Raw genomic sequence first — 27,060 nt, 5'->3', positions numbered from 1 at the left:
TTATTTTTATAGTTTTTTTGAACATTTTTACCTACTGCTTTTATGTAAGTCATTTTTACTAGCTTTTACGTTTTTATTCAAGTCATTATTTTGATTTAATTTGTATTTTTTTAAATACTTTTAAAACATTATCGGGCATTTTTTTCTTTTTATACTTTTAAGCAATTTTTGTTTAGTTTTATTTATGTAATTTTGATTTTTTTTTACACTTTATTCATGTCATATTTTATATTTAAGCCTTCACATATTTATTTATATTTAGTATATTTAGTATACGTATGTCAAACCAAGAAAATTTTTATTTTATTTTTTTTAAACTGCCATCTTTTGAAACACATAAAACACATAATTACATGTCCAAAGTGCATTTTAGATGCTTTTATTAATGCATTTTGTCAAGGAAATCAGGAGGAATTTGACTTCAAAGTAAGTCAGACATCAGTTGTATGTTCCATATTTGAATGTAAGTTTAGCCTTGCTGTCTGCCACCCACCCAGAATGGAACCGCGACCCACTTTTGGGTCCTGACCAACCAGTTGAGAACCATTGTGTTAAAGCATCTCAGTCTTTCCACTGAGGGAGCGTCACTCCCTCTTTTTGCCGTGTTTGCGTTCGTAAGTCAATAACTTCATGTTCTGTTGTTCAATAAGCTTTAAACTCATACAATATTGTCACACATTTCTTATGACACAAACCAAAGAGCTCAGCTTCCACACACCCGCCCACACTGCACTATGGTGAACTGAAGTGGTGGTGGTACATGGGAAACAGGAGCACGATGAGATCAATACATAGGGAAAGGAAGCTGTCAACAAGAAGACTGCTAAAGTGTTTCTACAGCAGAGCAGATGCGATGGATAAGAGTAACAATACAAGCATCGGATTTCTAAAGGAGCATCGTGTGTACAACGTCCGCTGGCTCAAGTGTCTTTCTGCCTTCAGACAGATGTTTACACATTTAAAAAGGCATTTCCGAGGCCACGGTTGGGTGACTCTACCTAGCTTTCCGCCGGTTGCGCTGGGCCTTCGCGCTGACGATGACTCCACGGGCTTCTTGGGAACTTTGGGGACCTTGAATGCCGAGGTGGAGCGATTGCCATCCACACTGTCGTCGTCATCGAAACTACGATCTGTGGAAAAGTTAGAGGGTGGACAATTATTTGAAAAGAATGATGTAAGTATGTCAATTTATCTTTAATTGTCTTCAAGTTGAGGACAATGAATGGTAACCATGGGAAGCTAAGAATGGAGAAGTCAATAAATCAATACTAAAACCAAAATCAACAGCCCCAATGATCAAGAGGACCATCCTTACCAATCCATAATCCATAATGATACAAATAAATCCAGCTAGAAGGCTGTCAACAAAAGCAGCGACACACAACGTCAGACAATATGATGGTGTAAATAAATAGTCCAAAGTCCCTCACTGTGGCAACCTTATGGCTGTCGTGCGCCGACGACAAATGCGCCAAAGCCACCACCCAGCACCTTTGCTCGTTTAATCACCTGACCCACGGGTGCACACACCACATAAGAGGTGTGCATACCACGTTAAAACAACCACACAACGCCCAAGGTCCACCTCCACACTCACAGTCACAGATGCGCTGGCAGATAAGGCGCCTCATGCTTCGGGGAGGGTGTGCCGGTGGGGCGCCCACTCTCCTCCAGGCTGCCACGCATGGACGTTGCCTCACAAACGCCTCACCGTGGGGGCTAACATCGCCTTTCCCCGAAAAAAGCCCTCCGCCCGCGCGTGTGCCGGCATTTTCTTTCTCTCCTCTCCGGAGCTCCAGTCCCCTCCCTCTGCCTCTGCCTTCCTCTCTAACAGCGTCTCCCCGACCAATCCGATGAGAGGTGACATCATGCTGTTGCAGCCAGTGCGGAGGCAGGGCTGGGATTTTGTGTGTGTGTGTGTGTTGAGGGTAAAAGGCAGAGTAGAGTGTATCTCACTCACTCACACACAAACGCACACAGAGGGAATAATAACAAGTGTGTACATGAAAGAGCGGCTAAGCTAAACTGATTAGCATTGACAACACAAACAAACACCCTCTGCACGCACATTTTTGCACCACTCATCCAATAAGCAGACACAACAGAACAAAGAGTGATGGAGCGCTGATCAGAAGAGGGGTAACTATGAGGGTGGCGAGGAGGTTGGGGAAGAAAGCCACACCCTCCATGCTGAGGATTGGGGACATTTGTTGGTCTGAATTGTTTTCAAAAAGTGGAAATAAAAGCAGGGTTCATTCAATGAAAGTAAGGCCAGGACTGCTAAAAAGATGTTTTTAGCCACTTATCACAAGTAATATTTATACTGAAATCTGAAATATATTACTTCAAATAAGGAAAAGATTTATTTCTTCTGTTCGGCACTGCAGGACACGCTGCTCGTTGAGAAGAGCAACACATCCTTTCATGTCAGACTAGATCTGTCACAATAACAAACAATATTATGGTCAACATTATTTTGAGACAATTTTTAAATGAATGTAATGATAACATATGGCATAATAATGCAAGTACACCGTATCAAAAGTACTTCATGTTTTCGCGTTTGTTTGATTTACTTTATTTAAAAGCCTAGTCCCAAAACTAACGAACACAATTGGTTCCAGACGACCGTTCTTATGTCGAATTGTTCTTAAGTAGGGGAAAAGGTAATATTACCAATGATATAGGTACTACATGTACGTGTATACATATACAGTATATGTGTATTTATGTAAATATGAGTTTGGATGTAGTAGTAATATTAAACCAGGATAATTAATGAAAAAAACAATAATATAATAATATATAATGATAAATGTTATTTACCTTTGAAGAGGAGTGGTCGAGCATACGAGGTTGGTAGAGGAGGAGGAGTTATTGAAAAAAAAGGACAAATGGTCGTCGTCGTTAGACTCTTCTAAAAGAGGTAGTGTTTTGTGGGTGGTGTAGAATTAAGCAGGCCTATTAACTCTTCATAAACTTTAATCACACGCTCTGTCCGGGTTGTATCATACAGCTACAATGTAGCTTTCTCTCTCCTCCCCTCCTCCTCCTCTTGTTCTCCTGCTGTTGGTCCCATTAGCAGTGTCACAGTGCCCTCTGCTGGTCAAGCATGTAGCAGTATAAATATGGACTGGCTGGTCAAGCATGTAGCAGTATAAATATGGACTTGAAAACACATGAAAACATAGACTAGTTGGCTTGTGTTCGTATCTCCGAAAATTTGCACGCCGGATGTTCGTTAGTAGGGGACTTAGTCTACAATGTTAAATAGTCTTCAAGTTTATTGCTTCACTTTGCGTGTCAATGCAGACGTCAGCTCATTCCTTGATTGACTCTTAGCAACATTACGTTTAATGGGGTGTAATGTTTTGTTGGAGTTTGTTCAAATACGCGTTTTGGATGCAGCAAAATGCGTTTGGTGCACAATGAGGTGTGAAACTTCAGGAATCAATAAAATGTAAGTTCCACCGTTTTGTATGATTTATTTTATTTGTCTTTGTCACAAACTTTTTCATGTCACAAAATGACGGTGCGCCGTCAGATCGTGTTTTATATACTGTACAACAGGCACCAAGAAAGCATTCGATTGTGTAGCACACGACAAACGCAGCCACCAAGTAGTGCACACAGAGTGTGCTGCAGCAGCACTGTGTGTGCGCACTCGCTAGCGCCATGCCTCTCCCCACTGGGACAAAGAGCGTCAATGACTGACAAGAGGGTTCACTCACTCCGTTCATTCTGCTACAGAACCAACACGCCCAGGTGTTGAGGCCGATGCACAGAGTGTCATCCAGCCTGTTGGGTAGAGAGAGAGGAGGAAAACAAACATGCATGCAAATAAATTTTTATTGTGTGCTTAACTGATTTATTATCGTGGCAGTCTCCAGAAGTGTCCAATAAGACCAGAAAAAGATTCATCTCTCGTCACTTATTTTTTAAAAGACAATCCGGAGGGGTCTGAATACTTGCTAAATATAGCGACAAAATTGCTGATCCCTCCTGCTACGCCTTCTTATTCTCTGGCTGAGCAGGCATGTAAGGGGTGTGTTAAGAAGCAGAGTTACGATGCCATCTACTGCACGGAGTACAAGCTGCCTTGACAGACAGTCCCATTATGATGTGTTGATGAGCGAGGGCCAACAGGTCGTGCCCAATCTATTTGTGGCGGTTCAAATGTATTCATGTTGGGCCACCAGAAATAAATGAATGTGAGGGAATACTGGTGGTGGTGGTGGTGGTGGTACAGTGGGTTTGTAAACGATACTAGAGGTCAACGAGTACATTTAATAAAGGCTTTCTTCCATGAGTGAAACAATCAAAGATTAGCATGTTTGTGATTTTGTCAGATTTGGGGTTTGTGGGTAAAGACATGAGAGAGATGAGATGAAATGAGATGAGGGGGAGGCCAAGAGGAGCACAGACCAGACAGCGACACACACACACACACACACACACACACACACACACACACACAGTTGCCATGGCGACATGTGCAGGCCAGCATCTAATGATTAGAACACAAAAAGGGGAGGAAAAGGCGTGCACTTGTACCACAAATACTTCAATTAACATTTTGTTTATTCTTCATGCATGAACAGTGAAAGATTTGAATCCTATGTCATACATTATTAATCCTATACATGATATATCATTATGTGATGTCACTATGGTAACGCTACAACCTGTCTTCTCTGCATTTCAGGAAAGGGGAGCAGGAATTAGGAACAAAATGAAGACCGTACCATTTTTCATTACTCCTGGCAGACCGAAATCAGTCTGGCAAAGTTACTGGGAATCAGTGTTTCTGGCGGCCTGCCACAAATAAATTTGGAGTGCCACAGACCGATTTGGCGCGACCTGTTCACTCTCACTTAAAAACACATTATGATGGGACGGTCTGTGAATACAGCTTGCTGTTACAACTCCGACCAGTAGATGGCATTGTAACTCTGCTTCTTACACAACTTATATGCACCTGCCACAAATGACTTGATAGTGCATTATAACGCATCTGCTCGTCTATACAGTGAGATATTAGATGTACAATGACGTGTATGTTATCTTACGTGAAACACAGGAAACATCATAACTCATAGGTGTTACAAAAGCGCACTCACACGCGTCTACAGGTGCATGAAATCAAACAAGTCAATAAGCTCATGTTCTGTTAAAACAGGGGTGTCCAAAATGCGGCCCGGGGGACATTTGAGGCCTGCGTCTGTTTTCTTACCAGCCTGCGGAAAATTCTAACAATGTAATTTAACAAAAAAACTTTTTTTTTTTTTAAACAGCATAAATAGAAAAATCAGCAGTCATTTGACAAGAATATTAAGAGAAAAAAGTCGTATTCTAATAAGAAAAAAGTCGCTATTTTACGAGAATAAACTTGTAATATTATAAGGAAAAAATTAATGCAATTTAAGTAGCACGGAGTTGAAATATTAAAAGAAAAAATGTGTTTTTTAAGTCGTAATATGAGAAACACACAAAACAAAAGAAAGTTGTAATTTTTTTTATAATTATTTTGGGGGAAAATGTATAATATGAGAATAAAGTCAAAATATTACAAGAAAAAAAATGTACAAAGATTATTTAAGAAGGAAGTTGAACTACTTGGAATATTTTTTTAAGTAAAAATGGGGGGAAAAAGAGCAGAGTAAAGTTGATAGTACTAGTAGTCTTTTTCACCTATATGACAAAGATGAGATGAGAGACTTTTTTCTTCAAATATATATAACTTCTTAGCATATTGCTTTACAAAATAACAGTGGCAAAGCCGCATCCTTTAATTTTTCCACGATGTGGCCCTCAGTGGATACATTTTGGACACCCCACAGTTAAAAACATGAATTATGTCACATATTTCTTATGACGCAAACCAAAAAGCTCCTCACAGAAACACAGCGTCACACTTCGTTAAAAAAAAAACTCCACTCTGGCCAGAGTTTTGCATCACGGCCAATGATGCATATTAGACAATGTCATCTATCTGCCCCACAGCGCCACACATACATTGCAGTCCTGTGGAGAACCAAGAAATCTAGTTCAAACGCAGATGAGTTCGGATGAACCGAGTGACTTATGCAGCTGCGAGCACATGGCTGTGTTGTGGCCATCAGAAATGCACAAAGACGCCACAAACAGGGAGCATCGCAAACAAGAGAAAGCTGCGGCCTTGTGTCGTTGAGGAGGGAGCCACATAATCCACATTTGTCTACTCGCTCCTTGTCACACTCCTGGGGAACACGCTTCTTTGGCTAAAATAAAGCTATAAAAATGTCATAAAACGGAAGCAGGAATGAGACAGGCTTGTGTTGTCTTTTGGATAAATCATACAGAGTAAGAAGACGACAGCCAACATTTGGTGGTGTACAGTCCAACATCACCACATAACAGTTGAAAACACAATCATTTCAATGACAAGAGAGTATGATGGGAGGCCTAGATTGAGAGTGTGGGGCAGACAGACAGACAGACAGGTATAAGTTTAGATCCCAAGTGAGGGAGAGGGGGATAAACCATCATATTCAGAGCACAGATTTCCCTTGGCAACCACCCGAGCCTTGGAAACGGGGTCATGGTTTCCTTTTGCAAAGCTGCAAAGGCAGTGAAGCAGAAAGTGCTTGTCTGCAAGTGTGTGTGTGTGTGTGTGTGTGTGTGTGTGTGTGTGTGTGTGTGTGTGTGTGTGTTGGTCATTGTCAATCGCTAAGTATGCAAGCAATGAAAGCTGCTACTTGTGGTCACTTTGCAATTCAGCAAACGTGTTTGGCTTGTTGGAAGGTTTTGTGCCCGCGTGTGTATTGACTTGTATATTCAAACATGACTAAGCAGGTGAAGCAAAGCTTTCTCCACCACGGCAACACCACAAACAACTTCTAACTTCATTTACACTGTGTTCCAAATTATAATGCAAATGATATTTTTCTCCGATTTAGCTAAATAGTCAATATAAATTATAGTCATAACTTTCAAGTCATCCAACTTTACAGTACAATTTGAAGGTTATTTAACAAAACTCACAATGATAACAGTAATTTTTTCAAAAATAAAAATTTTAAATGCACTGTTCCACATTATTATGCACAACAAATGCACTGTTCCACATTATTATGCACAACAGAGTTTCACTTCACAAATGGTCGTTTGTTGAATCAGCAGCATGAGGAGGTCATATTTACTGAAAGCAAAAGCTATTTAATCACTATCATTTTAACAGGCCAAGTTAGATGCTAACATAAGAGCCCTTCTTTGATATAACAGTCACAATTCTTACATTGAACTTGTGAGTTTTGGAGCGTTTCTGCTTGAGTTTTTTTTTGCATATCAGAATAGCATCTCACAGCTGTGTTTTGTTGTGATCCGCCTCCTTCCCTCATCGATTTTTTTTACCTGACGATGCTCCACAGGTTCTCAGTTGGGTTGAGGTCAGGGGGAAAAAAGTGGGACAAACCATGAGTTTCTCTCCTTTTATGCCCATAACAGCCAATGACGGAGAGGTATTCTTTGTATCATGAGACGGTGCATTGTCATGCATCAAGGTCATTTTGCTGCAGAAGGTACGTTTTTTCAAATTGTACCATGGAAGAAAGTGGTCAGTCACAAACTCTACATACTTTGCTGAGGTTATTTTCGCACCTTTAGTGACCATAAAGGGCGAGCCGCTCTCTTCCAAGGATTCCGATTCAAAACATCACTCAGCAACCTCCTTGCTGACATCACAGCCTTGGTGAGATATGCTGTCCATACTCTACTTCATCCATCCAGCCCTCATCAGTAAACATCCATCCATCCATTTTCTATACCGTTTCTCCTCTTTGGGGTCGCGGGGGCATGCTGGAGCCTATCCCAGCTGACTTCGGGCAACAGGCGGGATACACCCTGGACTGATCGCCAGCCAATCGCAGGGCACAGGATTGTTTGAAAATGTATCTTCATGTATTTGTTGGCCCACTGCCCCTTAGCTTTGTGGCCCCCAGAACAACTTGGTGCAATAGCCCTAGAGGCGGCGAGTGAGAGTGGTATGCTCATAAAAAGGATTTATGGTTGTATCAGATGTGTAAATGCAAGCGGCCTTGATGACCCCAAACAAAAGAAGTGCATGTACACATAGACGCACCACAGCATGCAGGGTGAAAGGTCCACAGAGTTTATAAGCTGATTTCCCTCTAAAACCACATGGAGAATCTTTTGTCCGTATGCCAGCGTACACAGCCACATAGGATTAAACACAAACACTCACTACCGCCATCTTCCCTAAATGTCACGGCCACAGTGTGTGCTCCTGCTGCTGCTGCCGGCCCCCCTTCCCCTCCTCGTTTGTGTGTCCGTCATGATGAATAGGGGCGAAGCGGCGACAGGCGCAGCGACCTGACGACTGACGAGATCTCGTTCAACTTCCTTTCCTCAATCCCTTTTTGCCCTGCTTACTTCCATCCCCTGCAGTTCCTTCTGCAACAGCTGCCTCAAAGCCTTCTCCGCCTAACACAGCACACTGACCTTCTACTACTGCTCTTGCAGATAAGATGATGATTGGTAATGACATATGTTTACAAATACAAAGCAACTTTCTTCTGTTGCCTCTATTTGTCGGTGTTTTTAATGTCACAAACTAACCTAAGCTGCAACTATGGGAAACATTGACGACAGACTGAATACAGTCATCCCCCCATATTGCAGTTTTTAATGATAATACTAATTAATTAATAAATGCTGGCTGTTCCGTGGTTGACGATAGCCTATTATTAGTCAAAAAATATTGAAAGACAAATTATATGTAGTATTGTGGTCAGTAGGCATCAGTAATGTTATGAGACATGACGTTAGATTACATTACCTTTCACACTGCATGGAGACTGGCTACTGTGCCGGCAGAGCCCAGCCAACATGCCATGGCTGAGATTGAGTGGGGGAAAAAAGTTCTCTTAGTCTATGTGGAAGTGGTAACTTTTTGGGATTCTTTGTCCTTCTCCACTCCGTTTGAAACTTTTTCCAAAGTTTAGAATAAATAAATTGGAGATGCTGACTAGTTAGCTCGCTAGCTTGCGATGCTAGCAGCAGCCATCTTTAGTCCCTGCAGTGATCCTGTAGCCTGTGCAATGTGATGTAAACAAAGAATAATGGCATTGTAAAAGTGACTATTGGGGTGTTATTTCATGTATACAAGTCTCTAATAATGTTAAAACCCGTACTTAAAAAGTCAAACAGGTTTCCTATGATCTAACTAGAAAAATATTCCGTTTATTAATACTGAATCCTGCTTTGCAGAAATTCCCTTATCGCGGTCGAGTTTGGAACCAATTAACCATGGTAAATGAGGGATGACTGTATCTGGAATGAGCTGAAATTTTATGTTGAAATGGTTTGTCTATCAGCAAGGAGTGAATTTTATTTATTTGCTTTCAATTGCAATTGTTTGGAGTTGCAGGAAAATTGAGAATTTTTCTAACATGTCAAATAGCTACAGGCGCACCGCTTTCCCCCCCATGTGATCCGCCACCCAGGCCTGTTCATTCTAGAGCCAATCTGCAGCCATGCAGCTGCTGGAGCAGAGTTAAAAGTAAACACGCCTTTCCACCACCCCCCCACCCAGGACCCCTCGGTTGCCACCAGAGACACCCGCACACTCAGCCACATGTCGTTGCTTATGTGTCTCTACCAGTCAACAAGCGCCTCCAGCAACTGCTGATGTCGTCGTTGCGGGAGAGATACGGTGACCAGGCGGCCTAAAGATACACGCCAGCTAATGGCGGTCACTCGCATGTCAGGCTAATGGCAGGAATAACATGAATATAATACCACTGGATTACATTCAGCATGGACTTCAGAGAAAATGATGTACGAATTAGAAATGCATACTGGGACGACTTTTCATTTCATCATCAAGTCAATGAAATTACCAACAGAGTTGCGCCACCTGATGGCAATGTGGGATGATTACAACTCATCGAACGTCACAAACCAAAATTTAAGGTAGCATTTATTTACAGTGCAAACAGACAGATGACCATTGAACAGAATGACTGTTTCACTCATGGTAAGAAACAAAAAAATAAACAGCACAACACATAACAGGTAAGTTAGCGCACAACATTAATCAACTACCTTTCTATGTGGCTAACAACTACGTGCTAGGAGTTTCAAGGACTGTTTCCAATTTAATTCAAACAGGAGCAGATACAAACAACTGCAATTGCAGCGCTGGAGCGAGCAAGCCAAGTCCAATCAATCTCCAAAGAGGAACCCTGTTCCTCTTTTTTTTATGACTTCTGTCAGGGAGGTGTTGAAATGGGCATTGGACAGCTAATCGCTCCTCGGACAGCTTAAAATTGTGGCGTATCTACAAACTTTGTGTGTGTGTGTGTGTGTGTGTGTGTGTGTGTGTGTGTGTGTGTGTGTGTGTGGATAAAAACAACTTGGTGCGTTTTTCCAAATTAAAGCTCTTGCGCGTGTGTTACGACTGTGTTAGATAAGCACGTTGCTCTACTTTGTCTAAAAGACAGTGGAAAATATTCCATTCCAAACACGCATGTCTACTGCTGCACCAAATCAAACAACCCTCAAAAACTTCATGTTCTGCTGTGAAATAAGGTTGAAAAACACAAGATAATGTCAAACATCTCTTATGACACAAACCAAAAAGCTCTGGCGGGTATACCGCGAAAGTGGCTCAACAAAGCTGGGCTTTGTGCTCAAGATGGAGCTCATAAAAACCCAAGTTCCCCAAACAAAGTTCAACAGTACTGCGATGGTTGTTATCAACTTAATTTGTCAAGTCCGGTTCTCGGCTTTGTGCACAGTGCGCGTTCACATGGGGGGGGGGGTATTATTCTACTCAGCTGTGATCTCAGCCGGTGTATTTTACACAAGATGAGCAAGTAATTATGATGGAGCGTTATGAGGAGTTCAAAGAGTTTGTCACTGCCAAAACCAACACTGTCACCGCCATGAGGAACCGCTGACAGAATAATGCTGAGCGTGTAAAAGCGCAAGTTTACACAGATATTTATACTAACTATATCCTAACTAGTCTTTTCATTTATGAACGCTCAACATTGTGCAACTTTGACATATTAACAATTATCCATTTAAAAAATAAATTGGAGCAACAACTGTCCTTTCTACATCGGTCTGTTGTGGTGAAGAGAGAGCTAAGCCGAAAGGCAAAGCTCTCAATTTACCGGTCGACCTATGTTCCTACCCTCACCTACGGTCATGAGCTTTGGGTAGTGACCAAAAGGACAAGATTGCGGGTACAAGAAGTAATGGGTTTTCTCCGTAGGGTGGCTGGGCTCTCCCTTAGCGATAAGGTGAGAAGCACTGTCATCCAGGAGGGACTCGGAGTAGAACCGCTGCTCCTCCGCATTGAGAGGAGCCAGATGAGGTGGCTTGGGCATCTGGTCAGGATGCCTCCCGGACGCCTCCCTGGGGAGGTGTTCAGGGCGAGTCCGACCGGTAGAAGGCCTCGGGGAAGACCCAGGACACGTTGGAGAGACTATGTTTCCCAACTGGCCTGGGAACGCCTCGGGATCCACCGGGAGGAGCTGGACAAAGTGGCTGGGGAGAGGAAAATCTGGGCCTCCCCGCTAGGCTGCTGCCCCCGCAACCCTATCTCGGATAAGCGGTAGAAGATGGATGTACTGTATGGATGGAACTGTCTTTAGTCATCTTTAAAATATGTATATTTTTAGATTTTAGTGCTTCCGAGCAGCACCCTCATCATGGAGAACGCATGGAGAGGTGCCGCGAGGTCCATGCAGTAAACTGTAATACCAAATGTGACCAGTAGATGTAGTTATATCCTCAGTAATGTTGAGCAAATGTCTAAAGAAGAGACACTTGCTTCCGGTATTCTGGCATGAGAACATGGCAGCACACCGGGGTGCTCGTAGAGTGTGTCTGACCACAGTGCACCTTGCTGGACCAGGCCGGGTGGCTCCACCCGCTCTATACCCTGGTTATACCAACCTCCGGGGCGGGACACCGGGGCACTCAGAGACAGTGCACCTTGCTCGGCCGGGCCAGGCGGCTCCACCCGCTCTCTACCCTGGTTCCCCTGACCTTCCGGGGCGGCACATCGGCTACTTGGAGAGTGTGCCCTACCACAGTGCACCTTGCTGGGCTAGATTCCATGTTCCAGCGCAAGCACATTCAACAAGACTTTTAAAGAAAAGGATCAAGACGGCAATGACAGCGCAACTTTTCTTTTGGGATACTGTTTATGTTTAAGCTTTGTGTGTAACATCTTTCTGTGTACTAAATTCCCCATGTCACGACGTAAAAACATGCGGCATGTACACCCGTGTGGCTTATCTATAGACTAATTTCTTTTTCTCTTTCAGTTTAGTGGATGCAGCTTAAATACTGGTATGTTCTATAGTGCAGAAGTTATGGTATTCTTGCTCCCACATCCACCAGATTCTCAATAAATGGTGATGCCATCTTCGAATAAGTTACACAGTGAAACAGCAGCGCTTTCATAGCCCATTTCAAGTTCAAAGTCTGGACATATAACCTGGTCGGGACCAGGTTATGAGTTTAGCCTAAGGTACCATGGTGACATACACTAGCTGCTTTAAAAGAGAGCCACCTTCGTTGTACATGCAAGCCTGCCTTTAGACTCAACACACCTCACCAACCCGTTTCGCAGTACAACCCCCCAGTTTTACGAAATCCACCCGCAAACGTTGAAAATGTCCCCTCTGGCCGAAGTTTACCAAAAGCCACATTTGCGTGTGCATGAGAGGCCAAAACGTTCACGTTCATACATTCATGTTCAATTAGTGTTATTCGTACCAGCAATTCAGCATTTGCTTCTCTTTTAGATATTTTTTTCATTTTTACTTGTTGACGACCACTAAAAAAATCAACCAAGGCAAAACAAGCTGTCTCGGCCACAAATGGCCCCCGGGCCGCACTTTGGACACCAATTTCTTGGAGCGCGACCAGTTAAAATCTAAAAACTTGCAGGCGTGTTCTGCAGATCACCTGATCCTTACAGTTTAAACCATCAATTAGCTACATGAACAGGAAATGATCTTACATACAGTATATATTTTTGTCCAATGCAACGTGACAACAGACTATAAATAGTGTGACAAAAAAAAAGGTCACACAATAGACTGTCCACCGGCCGACATGCACTACTAAAGCATTAATCCTGTTAGGTCCTATTACAGCAGCTCCCGGCAACCAAGTGACACAATCATCAGAGCACACAGTGGTCAAGCCACAACACACACAAGAGCAAAAGCATCTCTAGCAAAGTAAATAAGAGAAACTGACCGTGACTCGGGCTGAGAGCCATGTTGCCTGAATTCAAAGCCTCATCAAAGCGGGCGAATATAGTCTGTAACCTGGGGAGACAAAGAAGAGAAACATGCACATAATCAATTACAATTACAACAACTAATGCTTCTCAGGTATGAGGTGACATGTGCCGTTGATGCAACAGCAGCAAGCATGTGCAGCCCACTGGTCCGTCTCACCAGGTGGGTGTGTCAACAACAACACAATAACTGCCATCCTGCTCCCCCACGTACACACCAACACACAAACCTTCGCCCTTGCTGTGATTTGTGTGTAATATGTGACAACCTCAGATGACCTCAAGACAAAATAAGGACAACAGGGATGTCGCCTACGGTCGCAGACTCATATCATCATACAAACCTTCCTTGCTGCTTGTACTGCGATGTAAAACAGCAGATAAATGACTACTAATGCAACAACTGTGCATCCGTGCAGAGTCTTCACGTGGATCCCTTCCCTTCATTTGCATATTAAAACACGTTCCATAGAGGACTAGTGGCCTGGCCCCGCATCTTCAGCGCCCATTCGGCGCCTTAGCTTCCAGATTGGCGATAAAACGTGCAGTGTGCGTATGTGGTGCTCTGGAGCCCGTGGCAGCACTCCGCTCTTCAGCTCTTTGTATCCAACATGGTGCAGTGGCTCTCCGAGGGGATGAGGCGAGGGAGAGAGGGAGGGTGGGGGAGGGAGGGGCATGAGCAAAGAGCAAAGCATGCGACGTGCACACAACAAAGCACCACCTACTGTTCTACATACATATTGGATGTCAATCGCACGCTGGGAAAAACCACACAGAGGCTTTTGAGTGCGTGTGATAAGCAGGGAGCAGATCTAGTTACCCTTTACATAACCTCCCTCCATACACACTCATACTGTACACACACACACACACACACTTTGGACAGAGGGGGAGGGGCTGGAGCGACAGACAAACCAAAAACAGCTCCTCCCCCTTCCATGTCTCTCCCTCTCACCCCATTTGCCGTCTCCGTCTCCTCATGTTTTCTAAGCCCATCAAATCTCTTGAATGGAGAGTTTGGAGGTACTGAATCACAGCACTTTATTTCGACCAGGGGTGTCCAAAGTGCGGCCAAGGGGCCATTTGCAGCCCACGGCATATTCTAAAAATATAATTTAACAAGAAAACCAAAATAACAAAAACAGTAGCAGCACCACTGGAAAAAAACAGCAGAATAAATGAGACAAATGTAATATTATGAGGAAAAATAACATGACTTTAGTAGCATAAAGTTGAAATATTACACAAAGATAAAAAGTTGTGATATGAGAAACAAACAAAACAATAAATAAAGTTCTAATTTAGGTTGCAGACAATTATAGTATATAGTATAATGACAAGAACAAAGCCAAAATATCACGGGAATAAAGGCATAATTACGAGAAGAAAATTTACCACAATAAAGTTTGAATGGTTGGAAAATTTTAAAAAACAGCAGAAATGGAAGAAACAGCTGTAATTGTACGAGAATAAAGTGAAAATTTGATGAGAGAAAAATTGCATTCAAACAAGAAAAAAGCTGCAAGTTAAGCTGGTAATATGAGGTGGTAATATTATGAGAAAAAGTTATGTCATTTCAACAGCATAGAGTTTAAAGTCATTTTTTTTATTTTTTAAAAGTCGTAATGCCCTGAGGAACAAAACAAAATAAAACAAAGTTTCATTTCTGGAAAATGAGGATGGGGAAAGGTTATAATATTATGGGAATAAAGTCAAAATATTATCAGAAGAATAATATTTACAAATATTATTTGAGAATAAAACAAATATTTGCAAAATAAAAAAACAGCAAAATGGTAAAAAAAAAAGAAACAAGAGGAAAAAGTTAAGCTGATATTAGTAATGGGTTTTTTCATCTGTAACTCGCTGCAAACAAAAAGGCTGAAAATGTGTCAAAACATGCACCTCTACTGTTTTGTCTGTGCTATTATTTCTCTGACAAACACATCACACGGGGGTGCTGTTATAAATCCCCCAAAGTTGGACCACATAATTCAGACTGACTTGAAATTTCTCACAAAGCGCGGTGGTGGGCTGCATGGGACTGCTGCCGCTGCATGTTATTAGCTGGTTAACTCATGTGTAACAACTCTACTCTTAAACCTACGCTATCTAAACCACATTTGCTAAAATGAGCTGGCGCCATCCAACCTGACCCCATGACCCAACATCTGGGTGGGATCGTTACTGCGTGCAACAGCTTTTAGCCAAGACACAGTTGACACAGTGAAGAGAGCTAGAAATGTTCCCCCATTTGTGTTGAAAATGCATTGGAAGACATGCTAGCATACATGAAATACATATCCTCGCTCAAAAACACATTATGATGGGACTGTTTGTGTAGCTTGTAGGTCCAACTCCATACAGCAGATGGCATCCTAACACTGCTTCTTAACCCTTTAAAAATTGCAACAAGCAGTATTGCTGAATTTAACGAGCCATTTCTGCAAAGATGGTGCCTCATGTAGTTAATACTTTACACCAGGAGATGGCAGACATTTGGAAGCAACATTTGTGGGTGTTTCTATGTAAAGTCTATAAGTTTATAGACTTTGAAGCCCCTTGTGAGTGCAGCAGTGAGTTTGCTCGCCATGACAGTCCACACACAGCATAGTTGACCCGATGCTTTGCTAAACCGTGTTCGGGGAGGCAGGAGGGAACGTGGCAGGTTGTCAAAACACCGCTAATGGTGAGGGGGGGTAGCGGGAATATAAAATGAATGCGGAAATAGCGGCATACATGGTATGACCCGCGGGAGACTCCTCGGCAAAAAATACACAGCTAATAGATAGATATGACCTGAGAATACAATGAACTGGATGAATGACAATATTCACAGGCATAATAATAATAATAATAATAATAATAATAATAATAATAATAATAATAATAATAATAATAATAATAATAGTAATGCATTTTTATTTGTAAGCACTTTTCAAGGAACCCAAGAACACTCTGCAGAGACCCAGTTTAAAGCAGCGCACACAAAAAAAGGGCATAATAAAATGATAGAGAGTAATAAATACACTGCTCAAAAAAAATGAAAGGAACACTTGGAAAACACATCAGATCTAAACTTGGGGAAAAATGATGTTGAATATGTTTCCTGATAATAAGTGGGTGATGTATTAGTAACAAAATGATGCCACATCATTTGATAGAAATGAAAATGATCACCCTATAGAGGGGGGAAATCAAAGACACCCCAAAAATGAAAGTGAAAAAATGATGCAGCACACTGGTCCATTTTGCTAAAATGTCATTGTAGCAACTCAAAATGATTCTCAGTAGTTTGTGTGGCCCCCACGTGCTTGTACGCATGCCTGACAACGTCGGGGCATGCTCCTAATGAGACTACGGATGGTGTCCTGGGGGATCTCCTCCCAGATCTGGACCAGGGCATCAGTGCGGTACCTGGACGCATGGAGGAGATTCCAGGAGACAGGTAGTTACTCCAGGAGAGCTGGACAGGGCCGTAGAAGGTCCTTCAACCCTCAGCAGGATTAATATCTGCTCCTTTGTGCAAGGAGGAACAGGATGAGCACTGCCAGAGCCCTAAAAAATGACCTCCAGCAGGCCACTGGTGTGAATGTTTCTGACCAAACAATCAGAAACAGGCTCCATGAGGGTGGCCTGAGGGCCCGACGTCCTGTAGTGGGCCCTGTGCTCACTGCCCAGCACCGTAGAGCTGGATTGGCATTTGCCATAGACCACCAGAATTGGCAACTACACCACTGGTGCCCTGTGCTCTTCCCTGATGAGAGCAAGTTCAACCTGAGCACCTGCGACAGACGTGAAAGGGTCTGGAGATGCCGTGGAGAACGTTATGCTGCCTGCAACATCATTCAGCATGACCGCTTTGGTGGTGGGTCAGTGATGGTCTGGGGAGGCATATCCCTGGAAGGACGCACAGACCTCTACAGGTTAGATAACGGCACCCTGACTGCTATTAGGTACCGGGATGAAATCCTTGGACCCATTGTCAGAACCTACGCTGGTGCAGTGGGACCTGGGTTCCTCCTGGTCCACGACAATGCCCGACCTCATGTGGCTAGTGTATGCAGGTAGTTCCTGGAGGATGAAGGAATTGATACCATTGACTGGCCCCCACGTTCACCTGACCTAAACCCAATAGAACACCTCTGGGACATTATGTTTAGGTCCATCCGGCGCCGCCAGGTTGCTCCTCAGACTGTCCAGGAGCTCATGGATGCCCTGGTCCAGATCTGGGAGGAGATCCCCCAGGACACCATCCGTAGTCTCATTAGGAGCATGCCCCCATGGTGTCAGGCATGTGTACAAGCACGTGGGGGCCACACAAACTACTGAGAATCATTTTGAGTTGCTACAATGACATTTTAGCAAAATGGACCAGTCTGCTGCATCATTTTTTCACTTTCATTTTTGGGGTGTCTTTGATTTCCCCCCTCTATAGGGTGATCATTTTCATTTCTATCAAAGATGTGGCATCATTTTGTTACTAATACATCACCCACTTATTATCAGGAAACATATTCAAGATCATTTTCCCCCCAGTTTAGATCTGATGTGTTTTCGAAGTGTTCCTCTAATTTTTTTGAGCAGTATAGATAGATAGATACTTTCACCACCACAGCTTCAGAAAATGGTGGAGGAAACACTAATATTTGTGTGAAATTGATAAACATGGCCGACATCAAGGAAAATATCTTACTTCGCAACTAAATGTCCAGAGGTGATTCCCAACCACTGTGCCACGACAGTGTGCTGTGAGAAATCCGCAGGTGTACCACAGGAAATCATCAGCAGGACCAGCCGCTCATTGAGAAGAGCGATGCATGATTTCATGTTAAGAATCACTGAAAGTGTACAACGAGACTAGAAAAGGCGCCTTTAAAAAGCGCCTTTAAAATGCAGTTTATGTTGCAATCAGTTCTGTGGACCCACTTTCAGGCGCGCGCTTTTGTTCTCAGTCTTTGTCTCTCGCCGTTTCCTTGCTCTCCTCTTTATCTGATGCAAACTCTCCAGAGTCGATATGCGATATGGTCAGCAAGACTCCAGCTCCGCATACCAGCGAGAGGCCATAGACCAACCACACACACACACACACACACACACACACACACACACACACACACACACACACGCGCACAACTTCCTGCAGGACAGTGCAATCTTATCGGGGAAAAGAGTAAACAACACGGGAGCTTCAAATGCTCCACTGAGTGCAGGTTTGGGAGCTGTATGGAATGGCATCTCCAGACAAGACGGAGGTGTTTACACCGATGACCGTCTTGATGCGCACAACACATGACACACCGCGCCTCGGCCAGCATTCGCAGACGCAGGACTCATAGGCAGCAGTCAGCAGCAGTTCACAGACGAGAAGCAACGAGGCGCGAGAGCTTATAATAATAACAACCTTCAGCGCCGCTCATGTAACCAGGGCGGCTCAAGGACATCTACACATGACATGGACATGGACACACACACACACACACACACACACACTTGCTCAAACTTTTGCATTTTCAGCTCCCTCCTGGTTCACCCTCCCACCCCACATCACCATCACAACCAGCGCCAGTCAGCATTGTGCTCGGGATAAAAAGTGTCTCTGTGTGCGTGAAGGGCAGAGTGGTGCATGGCATGGCCTGGGACTGACTGGACGGTGTGTGTGTGTGTGTGTGTGTGTGTGTGTGTGTGTGTGTGTGTGTGTGTGTGTGTGTGTGTGTGTCTGTGTCTGTGCTCGGAAGAGGCAGGAAAAAAAACAACTCACCGTGCAGCAGGCAGTCCTCTCTTTGCCAAGTCCGCTCGCACCCTCTCGCCAACGTGTCGGTAAATGTCCACTATTGTTGTTATGGATGCCTCTCGTACCTGCAGGACACATCAATGACTTTTAAGTGCACATTTCAAGCACCTTGCAGCGCTGGTGAATTGGATAATATCCCAACATACATGTAAAAATGACTGCATCACAATAAAAACAGATGAGATCAACAATGAAAATCTCATTTTTTAATGTCAGGAGATAAAAACAAGCAAGTATTGTGAATACACTAGGTTCCCAACCAACGAACACAATTGGTTCCAGACAACCGTTCGCAAGTCGATTTGTTCGTAAGTCCAACAAAAGGTAATATTACCAATGATATAGGTACTACATGTACGTGTATACATATATACATATACAGTATGTGTATGTATGTAAATATGAGTTTGGATGTAGTAGTAATATTAAACCAGGATAATAATGAAAAAAACAATAATAATAAAAATGATATAATAATACGTAATGATAAATGTTAGTTTTATTTATCATTGGTGGTAGTGGTGGAGGAGGAGGAGGAGTTATTGAAAAAAGGACAAATCGTCTTCATCGTTAGACTCTTCTAAAAGAGGTAGTTCAGGGGAAACTACTGAGGTGGAAGGAATTGGCGACGAAGGTGCAGGAGTAGCAGATCTACGTTTGAAGAAGCTTTCAATGGGAGTTTGTAAGGTCTTCCTTTTCTTCTCCTCGTAGATGATAAAAATATCTCAATTTTTGACAAAATACATGAAAATATAGACCAGTCAGCTTGCGTTCGTATCTCTGAATGTTCGCAAGTCGGATGTTCGTAAGTATTTGTTTTGTATTTGTACAAATACTTACAAACGAAGTAGAGAACCCAGTGTACATTGGTTCCAATGTAAACCAGGGGTGTCCGAAGTGTGGCTGGCGACGATTTTATTTATTGGCCCACAGTACATTCTAAAATTATAATTTAAGAAGAAAACAAATTTTTTTTAAATCAAGAGCAGAAATGGAAAAATAAGCAGTAATTTTACAAAAATAAAGTCAAAATATTGTATGAAAAAAGTTGCAATCTAACAAGAAAAAGTAATATTACAAAAAAGGTCATTTTAGTCACATAACGTTGAAATATTGAAAATATATTTTTTTTAATAGTTGTATTATGAGAAATTAAACGACAAAGTTATACTTTTTTGAAAATTAGGTTGCGGAAAAAGAAAATAAAAATAAAGTCAATATGTTATGGGAAGAAAGTCATAATTATGAGAAGAAAATTTACAAGAAGAAAGTTTTTGGGTTTTTTTTAAAGTTGGGGGAAAAAACCTAGCTGTAATTTTATGAGAATAAACTTGTAATATTATGAAGAAAAATAGTCATTTTAGTAGCAGAGTTGAAAGAATTAGGTTAATAAATTGTATTTTTTTTAAAGTTGTAATATTGTGAGAAAAAAAGTTGTAATTTTTGGAAAAATATGTTGGGGGAAAAAGTGCTAATATTATGTGACTAAAGGCAAAATATTAGGAACAAAATTTATAAAGCTTATTTAGGAAGAAAGTTGAAATATTTGGAAAATCTAAAAAGAACTACAGAAAAAATGGGAGAAAAAGAGCCAAGAGTGAAGTCGATATTAATAATGGGCTTTTTTCACCTACATTTATGACGAAGCTGAGATGCAGTTTTTTTCTGGAAATATATATAACTTCTTAGCATATCTGGCCTCTTTCATTTTTCACTGCGTGGCTCTCGCTGCAAACACTTCAGACAAGTGTTTCCAACATATGAATTTATTAGTGCGTCATAAAAATGACATTCCCATGCGTCATGGCCAATTATGCAACCTACTACCACAGCTAGATTGCAATCCTGTGGGAAAGACTCAGAAAGCCCTTCTGAGTAAAACCAAGCACTCGTTCCAAGGTGGAACATTAAACTTCATGCTTCGTACTGCCAAAGGGCTTGAAGAACAGTTACCATCATTGCAGGCATTAAGTGTAAGCGCATTAAGCTAATACCGCTTCTGTGCTGCAGGCAGTAACTTCTTCAATTTCTTTGTTTTTTTTTTTTAAATCAAGTCTTCAGTCTTTCGCCTTTAGCTGCAACCCCTGCAGGGCTTTTTACTCTTATTTTGTTACAACCTGAACCCTCCCCATCATTGGATGTTGGGGAGCTGTTAAAAAGGCTCCCGAGCAAATGAGGGTGGGCAGTCCGGTTTAGGATGCTGATTGGTCGGGACAGCGTGTGGGTGGTGGTGGATAATCACCGGGTAGACCACAGAGGCAGATTTCAGCTTTGGGGTGCAGGCGGCTGAAGACTTCTCACGACTCTACTCTACTCACACCCCCCTCCCAAACACACACACACACACAGTATCTCCTGGCTAATAACAGTAATAATGAGATGTCACTCGGGGTAATGTTGCTCTTCTCTCAAAGTGGTCTTACCTGAGGGTTTTGGTCTCCAGTGAGAGTGCAGAGATGAGGAACTATTTTACTGAGGCTCAATGACTGAGATCCGTACCTGCAAGACACAACCAGGACTGTTAATGTCGTGGTGATGGTGTATTAATGCACAAACGTTTGTCATATACTCCTTCATGTCTATACTTAGCAAACCGCATCAGCATTTTAGGTTATCTTGATGTGTAAATCTGCACTGGCGCCTGAATCTCCTGATTTACTGTCAGGTACTCACTCCCCAATTTGCACAACGGTGCCATCCATTTGCAAAAAGATGCTAACATTAGAGCTGCAGCTCAAACAGGCCAGTTTAGCTGTGTGAGGTAAGCTAGAGGCATCTGCAAAGCATTTGGGTGTGTTGAAAGCAGAAGAGTGCCTAATATCAGTGTTTTCCATACCTTCACTCATTGGTGGTGGACCGCCACGACTACATTTGGCACCACCGCTCAGAAACACATTATAACGGGACTGCCTGTGAATGTAGTAGTGTTTTTTAACACATCTCACATGCATCTTGTCTGCCAGACAATAAGAGGACACTCAGCGTCGCAGACTTAGACACTTTCTCGTTATATTTAGCGAGTATTCCAACTCCTGCAGCTGTAGTGTTCACCTTTTTTTAAATCATTTGATTAATCGATTGATCAATTATCGTGGCAGGCCTAGACATTTTATTCACTTAGTTGAGCAGCAGTGACGCTTAGTGACGTCATCATCCAGCGAGGCGTTTCCAGGTCAAATCACATAAGTAGGAATGTTACAAATACAATCCCCGTATTTTAGCGATGGAAAAATCGAACACTTGTGCAATGAGGAGAATACGTGGGGACTTCCTTAAAAATGTAATTTTTTCATACGCTATTGTGTGTATTTTCATTCGTATACAGAAAAGTCCAACTTAAGCCCTTCAACTCATGGATCGGAGCTTCAGGAGAATTATCCACCTAGCTTATGGTCTTTGGACTCCAAATGTGCCCTTTTTTTGTTTTTACCACAATGACATTTTGTTTTTAAAACAAACAAGCAGTGCAGTTAGTTCGGAGCTCACTTTTGTTCCACGGGGAAGCAGTTATCACGTTCATGGGGGATGTGCTAACTTATTCAGGTGTCACCGAACAACATTGCTCTCTTGTTGTCATGATACTAATTATGTCTGGTCCTCCAAAAACTATTTGTGCGGGGTGGTTTTACAACAGCGCGGCCATACCAGTGCCGCTCAATGCTAATAAGGCAGCTAACGACATCTGGCAACAGATCGAAGCAGAGTTACAACTGTGAGGGGTTAACACAGGATGTGACGAAGTATTTCCACATAGCGGGCACGCTGGAGCTCCACTTTCTGTCATATCGCAGAAACAATATGACGCACAATTATGGCGTAGAAACATCTTCAAACTTGAGTCTATTTGGGGTAATCCTGCCAGCAAACAAAAGCGACATGAGAGGAGCATCAAGTGGCATGACGAGATCATGTGGTTCTGCTTAACGCAAGCAAGATAGAGAGACAAAACGTGGCCATAACATTGTGCGAATACGTTGCCTCAGCACATTTTTCCTACCCTTTCACTTTCTCAGATGGAATCTCTGAGAAGAGAGACTGTGGTCATGGGGGGTGCGGGGGGAAAGAAGTCTACAAATGGGGGATGGAGGGGAGTGATGCTGTGTTTGGCAGCGTGATTTAAGAAAGTACAACTTCATAGGAGATCATGTGAGGACTCAAGTAATTCAGACCAGACTTGTCGGGCTGACGACAGTTTAAAAAAAAAAGCAAGTAGAGGGACGAGTACAGTCCTGTGACGTGCAGCACATGTGCCACCTTGACAGACACTTTAAGAAGATTAACCCCAGAGACTGAAGCTGCGTGCGGCTTTTTAACCCCTTGCTGTGCCAATGTTTTCATGACGAAAGCGGGGTTTTACACACTGCCTTCTATTTGCAACACCACGGTGTGTTATACGTCATTGGAAAGCTCATCTTGCCAAGATTTGACTGGTGTACACCATTCCAAGATACAATTATAACTGCAGGTTCTGCAAACACAAACGCTTGGCTCGTTGCAAACATAAACATGAATGAATAGGAGACAAAGGGACTGACAAGAGGTCTCACACAAGACACATGCATGCACATGGCAATTTACAGAGGCCGGCAAAATTATCAAGTTCATTTTCATTGATCATGTGATTAATTCATTTATTTTTTAGTGCAAGACATTTTCTTCTGAACCAGAAATCTTATAAGTCATATTTTAATCTCGCAAGATCTTGTGACACCTCTAATAACAGGCCATAGCCAACCACAAAATAGCAATCATTTATTCATATGAGGGAGCGATATAGGAAACCACGATGTAGCGAGGGATGACTGTGGTCCACATTAGGCTTTATGTCCATAAAGACACACCAGCCGCTGCTGTACACTTGCATCATTTTCATCAGATGCACATGTTTTTTTCTGTATATTATTGATCTCATGATGTACATTTGGTTAGCACAGATGCATGAGCCACCTCACTCAGCCCAATAGACTGTTTATGTGGTATGCTGTGGACTAGCACCCCCCTAATTAATGGACCTCCTTACCCCAATTGTGCCAGGTGGTAACCTGAGATACTCAGCCAAGGCCCAGCTGGCTGTTCCTCAGTCTAGCTGAGGTATACAGGCAACCAGGCTTTCAGTATCAGAGCCCCGGACTCGCAGCAACAAGCTTCCAGAAGGGATCAGGCAAGCAGATTCCAAAAAATCACTTTTTCAAACAGGCTTTTTACAGCTCTGCTTTTACTGGGCTGATTTCAATTCCCATTTGACCTATATCTATTTGATCTATGCTGTTTTACACTTTTACCTTTGATGATGCTTTTAATCAAAGTGCTGCATACAGTAAATAGAGTTTATTATAGAGGCATGCCTCTACTCCAAGTGCTTCAATGACTTTACATTTACTTTGGCAATGACTTTCTTAGCCGTTTTAGGCCTCCCAAAAACCCACGGTGAAAAGAAAACGGAGCTCGCTTGTGGAGGTAACTAAATGCAAATAGTATCCACAGTGCATGAAGTCAAATGCATGACAATACTGTGGTAGAAATGATGTTTGCATCTGAAAATAAGGTATAAAACAACGTCTAAATGTATCCACAGGTGTCATCAATGGATATCTTACTCAGGAAGTGCCAGAGTTGCTAATAAAAGAAGCGATACTTACGATCTGAGTGTGGCACTGAGGCAGAGGCAGAGTCCTTCTCGGCTGCGGAAGTTCTTGTGTTTAAAACTGGGAAGTAGCCGTTCCCAAACATACTGAGAGGGGGGAGAGAGGCGAAGCGTGAGTGGGAATGAGCGCACGGGAAGATCACAGCAGGACACTTGACAGCCACTGACAAGATTACAGAGCAGCGTGTTGCTTTACAATCAGTGGAGATGCTTGGGCGAGGAGGGGGTGTGGCCGGAAGAGTGCGCCCATAAGGCCCATAGATGAAAATGTTGATGCTCTCCACTGCTGGTGGGGATGTCATACAACTTCATGTCAAAAAATCCCAACTATCGCTTTAATAATAAAAAGTTTCATTTAAAAACTGCATTTTGTGTACAGCTGTGTTGTCATTGACTCATATTTAAATTTCTTTGATGATCTGAAACATTTAAGTGTGACAAACATGCAAAAAAAATAAAAAAATAAATCAGGAAGGGGGCACTTTTTCACACCACCGTATGTCAGGGGGTGTCCAAACTTTTTCCAGCGAGCGCCACAAAATGAAACGATGCAAGGGCCACTTTGATATTTTGTTAGAAAAAAACTACGTCTCAGCTTTGTGTGATAGCTAAAAAGGCCTATTATTAACTCACTCAATAACAAAGACGTATTTATACGTCTTTTATATTTTTTTTACGCAAGAGGCAAAAAGAGGTTGATGACGCAACTGCAGACTAAAAGAAGTCACAGTCACTGTAGTTTTAAGCCATGAACACAGCCACAAGGTGGCAGAGGCGCATTCGATAAGAGCTCAGCATTGATCTTTTACATGTATTTACACTTTTTTCCCCTCATATTATAACTTAAAAAACATGTTTTTCTTTAATATTTGAACTCCATGCTACTATTGTACGTATGTAGCTCCTATTTTGTATGTACATTGTATCTTTTAACAGGGTTTGTATAGTTGTATCTATTTTTTACGAATCTTTTATATTTGCATTGTTCTTTTCATAATCCCTTTACTGTTTTAGGGAAACAATTTTTAACGTCTGTCCAGGGACAACAGATGAAAAATAGCCTTTTGGCTAATTCTGGTGCATTTGCAGCAATGTAAAGCTTGTAAATGTACATCTCGAAATGACTTAATTCCCATAATATGTTGACTTCATTCCATTCCATTCTGCTCTGCTTATCCGGGTCCGGGTCACGGGGGCAGCAGTCTTAGTAGGGAAGCCCAGACTTCCCGGTCCCCAACCACCTCCTCCAGCTCCACCGGGAGGACACCAAGGCGTTCCCAGGCCAGCTATGAGACATAATCCCTCCAGCGTCTCCTAAGCCTTCATTCTCATAACATTATAACTTTTTCCGTAACCTGATTTTCAAGAAATTACAACTTTTTGTTGATTTTTTTTCTCATATTGGGACTTTTGAAAACATTTATTCTTCTTATTTCAACTTTATGCTAGTGAAATGACATTTTTCTCATAATATTAAGACATTATTCTCATAAAATTGTAACTTTTTCTTGTTAAATTACAATTTTTATATATATTTATAGTATTTGGACTTTTTCTGCAAATTGTTCCATTGTATGCTGTTGTCTTTTTAGTTTTTGTTAAACTATATTTTTAGAATGCCCGCGGGCCAATAAAAAAAAAAATAGCCACGGGCCGCAAATGGCTCCCATGCTGCACTTTGGACACCCCTGCTAAATACTGTATATTTCTCTCTCTGTATTGATCTGTTGATTAGTGTTTTGATGTTTACAGCTGCTCTGCTTGGCTAACAAATCCCACCCAAATTAGATTCAGGCTACATGAGTGAGTGAGTGGTGCGTCAGAGAGTGTCACCATGGGCGAGGCCGTCTGCTCCATGCAGTGGAGGATGAGCGCTTGGCTGTTCTCCCGGACCTGGTCCTTCCCATCTCCCAGCCGGTCCACCAGTGCTGGCAGGACTACACGTGAAGAAAAGAAAACAAAGAGAGAGGGAGGTGATGGCAGACACAACTTGTGATAAATCCAAAACAATTATATAATGAAAAGACAGACTATCCCACTAACAATAACAATGAAGGCTGCCCTCATGTGGCCAGCTTTCAAATGACACGGTGATGAGTCAGTGAGTGTGTGTGTGCGCGCGTGTGTTTGTCAACTATGGTGAAATATCTCACATAAACACACAAAGTATATGTTCGCTCAAAAACTAAGTCACTTTTTAGCAGCAGACATTTTTATGCAACCTCTATTTAAACGCTAAAAATGAGGATCAGCACTAATTCGGCACAAGTTTGAACAATTCCAGTCTGGAACTTT

General features: G+C 42.4%; 1 protein-coding gene across 15 annotated transcripts in view; it reads right to left on the bottom strand.

Annotated features, from left to right (window-relative positions):
* The window catches only part of clasp2 (cytoplasmic linker associated protein 2), a 78,016-nt gene that overhangs the window by 41,396 nt on the left and 9,560 nt on the right, over positions 1-27,060 (bottom strand). For 11 of the 15 annotated variants that reach the window (XM_054763911.1, XM_054763912.1, XM_054763922.1 and 8 more), the window contains exons 3-8: positions 26,599-26,702; positions 24,761-24,852; positions 21,545-21,620; positions 19,089-19,186; positions 13,285-13,355; positions 999-1,130 (exon numbers count right to left, since the gene is read on the bottom strand). In XM_054763911.1, the coding sequence (XP_054619886.1) occupies positions 999-1,130; positions 13,285-13,355; positions 19,089-19,186; positions 21,545-21,620; positions 24,761-24,852; positions 26,599-26,702 (573 nt within the window). Of the gene's footprint in view, positions 1-998; positions 1,131-1,597; positions 5,339-13,284; positions 13,356-19,088; positions 19,187-21,544; positions 21,621-24,760; positions 24,853-26,598; positions 26,703-27,060 lie in introns of those variants that run through there. The other 4 variants (XM_054763923.1, XM_054763924.1, XM_054763925.1 and 1 more) reach the window with 2 other exon arrangements.

Source organism: Dunckerocampus dactyliophorus, chromosome 20, assembly GCF_027744805.1.
Source record: "Dunckerocampus dactyliophorus isolate RoL2022-P2 chromosome 20, RoL_Ddac_1.1, whole genome shotgun sequence".
In the NCBI taxonomy this organism is placed as follows: Eukaryota; Metazoa; Chordata; class Actinopteri; order Syngnathiformes; family Syngnathidae; genus Dunckerocampus; species Dunckerocampus dactyliophorus.
This window is presented reverse-complemented; position numbering and strand designations above follow the sequence as displayed.